Source organism: Phaethon lepturus, unplaced genomic scaffold (genome assembly GCF_000687285.1).
Source record: "Phaethon lepturus isolate BGI_N335 unplaced genomic scaffold, ASM68728v1 scaffold55528, whole genome shotgun sequence".
Lineage (NCBI taxonomy): Eukaryota > Metazoa > Chordata > Aves > Phaethontiformes > Phaethontidae > Phaethon > Phaethon lepturus.
The window spans coordinates 1-4,354 of NW_010557972.1; the positions used below are offsets into that span (position 1 = coordinate 1).

General features: G+C 37.8%; 1 protein-coding gene across 1 annotated transcript in view; it reads left to right on the plus strand.

Annotated features, from left to right (window-relative positions):
• The first annotated feature begins 504 nt into the window (after positions 1-504).
• Positions 505-4,354, plus strand: part of ZFAND4 (zinc finger, AN1-type domain 4) — a 20,870-nt gene continuing 17,020 nt past the window's right edge. The window contains 1 exon segment of the mRNA XM_010292894.1: positions 505-688. Coding sequence (XP_010291196.1) covers positions 505-688 — 184 coding nt within the window.

Sequence of the window (4,354 nt, forward strand, 5' to 3'; positions counted from 1 at the left end):
TGCCGGGGCAAAGATGCTGCTGCCTCCCCTGCCTGCCCCGAGCCTGGACGAGTCCGTGTTTTTATGTCCTTCTGGAATTCTTCTCCGGCTGAGGGCTCTGCCCTTGTCAGGAGCCTTGGGGCGTTAATATCGCAGATCGGGTTGTCATGTCGTTTGTTCGTGAAAACAAAAACAAGAAGGTAGGTGGTAGGACCTGGAATGTTGACTGAAACTAGAGTCCTGAAACTATGATGTTACTAATATCGTTTGTGGTTATCTATTGCACGACCTAGATACTATTTTACTGCTTCTTAATAGCTGTTTTATTGTTAATCAAGAATAAATTCAAACTGTCTTTAACAGCTATGTTCAAATGCCGTTAGAATTGTGCTTGTTTGCTTTATAGGTGAAAAACCCCAAACATGAACAGCAATGCCCCACACCTGTCCTCAAAGCTAACTGGGCTGGAAGTGGAATATAGTCTCCTGACAGATCTTCTTACAAAGAAGTTGTAAATCCTTTGTAATGGCCAACAAGAAAGAGCCTCCTTTTTTCAATGAAGATAATATGGGACCATTTCACTACAAGCTTCCTTTTTATGAAACTATGGAGCTCTTCATTGAGACGCTCACAGGAACATGCTTTGAACTGCGAGTTTCCCCATTTGAAACAGTTATTTCTGTGAAAGCTAAAATTCAAAGACTGGAAGGTACTATTCTCTCTTATTTCAGCATAATCTTTATTGCTTTAGAGGGAGTCTTGTTTTACAAATTATAATTGCTAAAACCAAACCAGTTAATTCAAATTACTTGTTCAGTAATATGTATAAGCAAGATGCTCGGTTTATGGCTTAGGTTTAATAGGAATTGAGTTGGTTTTCTGTTCTTACCTTTTCTGATCAGTTTATGGCTTAGCCTTCACCGGAATTGGTATTTTTGCTCTTTTTTTATATCATTATTAAAATAAATCTTGGAAAGCCTATGGTAAATCATTTTGATATTATATGGGATGTAGTATTTTTGTTGTTGAAAGGCTTCTCTGACATAAGTTATTTGTTAACTAGCAGGTTATAAACTTGAGTTTTGCAGTATGTCTATACTTCAATTGTCTGAGCATACTTTAAACTAGGTGGTATGGCTGTTGCTTCTCATTAGTCAGTTTATGGTTTGTTTATGATACTGCAGTCACAAGAGTAACTGCAGTGCAGGCAGACCCCAAAAGCAGCTTGAAATTACTGATTTAAATTTTGTTTAGGTGAGTGATCTTTTGTTGGTAGAGGTCTGTCTGAGCAATGCTTTGTCTTAGAGGTGAACTTGGCACGTCGTGCAAAGTGAAAGCCTCCCTTAAATTATGAGGCCAGGCCTGGTGCTAATGCAAGAAAAGATGTAGGTTAGTCGTCTCTTACCCCTTTCCCTCTATGATGAGAATGATCCTGCATGAAAGAATGCGATCTGAAATATATATGTATACATACTTTAGCTACTTTGCAGTATTGCATCTTCTTTCTCACTTTGGAGGAGTTAAAGAACTGCGTAGCTGCATAAGCTGAGAGTACTGGAGCTGCTGACTGTAAAAGGGATCCTCTCATTCCTCAGTATTCCTGTATGTGTTTTTCATGCTTCTGTGTGTGTGGAACCAACCCTCTGGGAGATGTAATATGATGCTTTAGACTTGAATTTAAGACACTCTCCTCCTCTTACGGAAATCTGCGCTAATGGGTGGAAAAAAAGTAGCTGACACAATTATTAAAACACAGAAGCACTGTAACAATAGGGGTGACTTTTTGCTAGTGAGGTCGCATAGTAGAAGCTCCACCATGCAGATAACTGGAGTTTACATCAGTGTAGCTACATTAGTGCAGCTATGTGGACATGCTTTTGTGTGTTCCTGTGGACAGGACCATAATTAATCACAAGTCGGAGAATGTGTTGAGATGCTTCTGGAGGCTAGAGGTGAAACAAGAAAAGGAAAGCGTCGTTCTTCTCTATGACTGAATATAGGTGTAGGGGAGAGAGAGAGAAACCGATACATGATAGAATGCTAACTAAGAGTGAATTAAAAGGGAGCATGAGTACAGGAGAATGCAAGCTATCTGGACAGTATAGGTGGAGTGAGCTTTAAAGGATGCATGAAGAAACCAGTGGGAGATGTGAGGAAGAGGAATTTGGATTTCTTGTAGTCCAAAACAGAAGAATGTGAATAGACATATTGAATTATACCTACAGCTTATTATTGTACGTTGGGTCTTACGATAGGCCTAGCTTAAAAAAGTATCATAACTTCTTATTAGAAGAACAGCTCGCTAATAAAAGTTATGATATATTGCTTATTCAAAATTTTGCCCAAATGTTGTAGCTCATAGGATGATAAGGTAACTAATGGCTTAGGTGCCTGCTATGTAGACTTAATTATTAATAAATAAATTTCATTAAAACATGAAAGATAAGAGTTCACTGGTGCTTATCATTGATTTGTAAGAAGTCAGTTGAAATACCTCGATACTCCAGAACAGAGTTAAAATATCTGTAATGTCCTGATTAATATGATTTATGGGAGACAGAGTGAAAACAGATTGATTGGCTATGTGTGAAGGGGACAGGCACACAATGACAAATTAATTTCATGTTGCATTTGGGGTTGCTATTGCATGTAGAAAGGTAATTAACAACTTGTCAGTGACAAAGTTCCTATTACAGTGCACAAGTTCAAGCAATAAATCACCCAAGTGGAGTGAAAAACTACAGTAATTTTGCTGTTGTGATTTAGCATGGAAAGCAGAAAGCTTACATCTGTTCCTGTTTCTGCTGTGGTTTTTCACTTTTTGTATTGTATTGTATTGTTCATGGGGTGTGAACCTCTCACTTAAGCTGCACTTCTGGCTGGCGAATGCCTCCTACGCTGCTGGGAGACTATATAGGGTGCCTAGTCTGTGTATTGTTTCAGTGGTCTCATTTCGGTGTTGAGGATGATGGTATGCAAGCATACAAAAAGGCAAGTTTTGGGAAAATGATCTGAGACCTGAGATTTCAAAGAACAAAATTTAGATTCATAGCAGAAGTTAATGTTCAAATGTCACCAATGCTTCTAATTGTAAGAAGCTAGTAATAAAACTAAATCAAGATGAACTGATCGACGTCAGCAACTGGAATATCAATAGCTGTAGACTGTCTGGACTCTAATAAGAAAGGATAATATGGATGGCATGTTAGGAATTTTGTATACTTCTGATACTGTTTGTCATTCATGGTGCCTGTTTAATGATGTGATGTAGAAAGGGTTTGTTTAGACAGCTGTAGTAGACGTTGGTACCCAAGTAAGAAAGAGCTCCAGATCTCGAGCTTTCTGTTTCCACTTGGTTTTAGTTAGTACAGAATATGGGTAAAAATTTATTAATGGTTTGTAATGCATCTGAAATTTCAGTGCAAGTCTACTTGTAAATTGAAGTTAAAGCAGATCTGATGTGTGTTTGGATCAGATCCTGGCATTTGTCCTCAGATATGTTCCACGTGAAGTAAGCACTTGTTATGCAAAAATTAAGATTTGTTATAATGTTGACTTTGGAGCCACCCAGGGTAAATTGCTCTTAGTCTGAGATTCACTGAATGAGCTTCTTAAAATGGTACACTGGAGAAGAAATATCTCCTTTTGTCTCTACTGGTGGCATAAAAGCTAGAATACCCACAGCCAGCAGCATAGCATAGTCTTGCCAGCAGCGCTACCTACTCCATTGATTTTACTTGTTGTTGATTATTTGTCTTTGAAAGCAGGATCATGCATTGATGGACATAGGATGGTACCTGAGTTTCAAGGTGATACGAAAGACTGAGCTTTAACATTTGAATGGTAGTTAAAAAATATCAGGATTTCATTGAAAGAGGAAATAGCTGCTGCTTTTTTTTGACTGAGAAGATCTCTTCTTGCTTCCTCCATTGCACAAGTATTTGTAGCTGCTGGGATGGACAAAGTTTAGTATTCTTCATTTGGAAACACCAATTATTATATTGAATTTTATAGAAGGAGCATTCAGATAGTGTATAAACATGTTTGTTCAGTAAGATAGCATTGAGTCTCAAGGGAGGAGATGGGGTTTGGGATTTGATGGTGGTATTATTATTATTAACTTGAGGGAATTAATTTGCATTCTACAGTATAGAGTGTTAAGGCCTTCATTTTCATAGCTAGCTTTAAAATAAGAAAAACCAACTCAGTCATGTGTTTTTTCAGTGACTGCAACTGAATTTTACGATCTGTGTGTGTGGAAACGTCTACCTTCTTAGATGAAAATTTAGGTGTTCTTTTGTTTATGTATTATTGTAAAGGGGAAAAACAGAACTAGCTTTCAGAGTACATCTTAATTTGTAATGCTTGTGTTCAG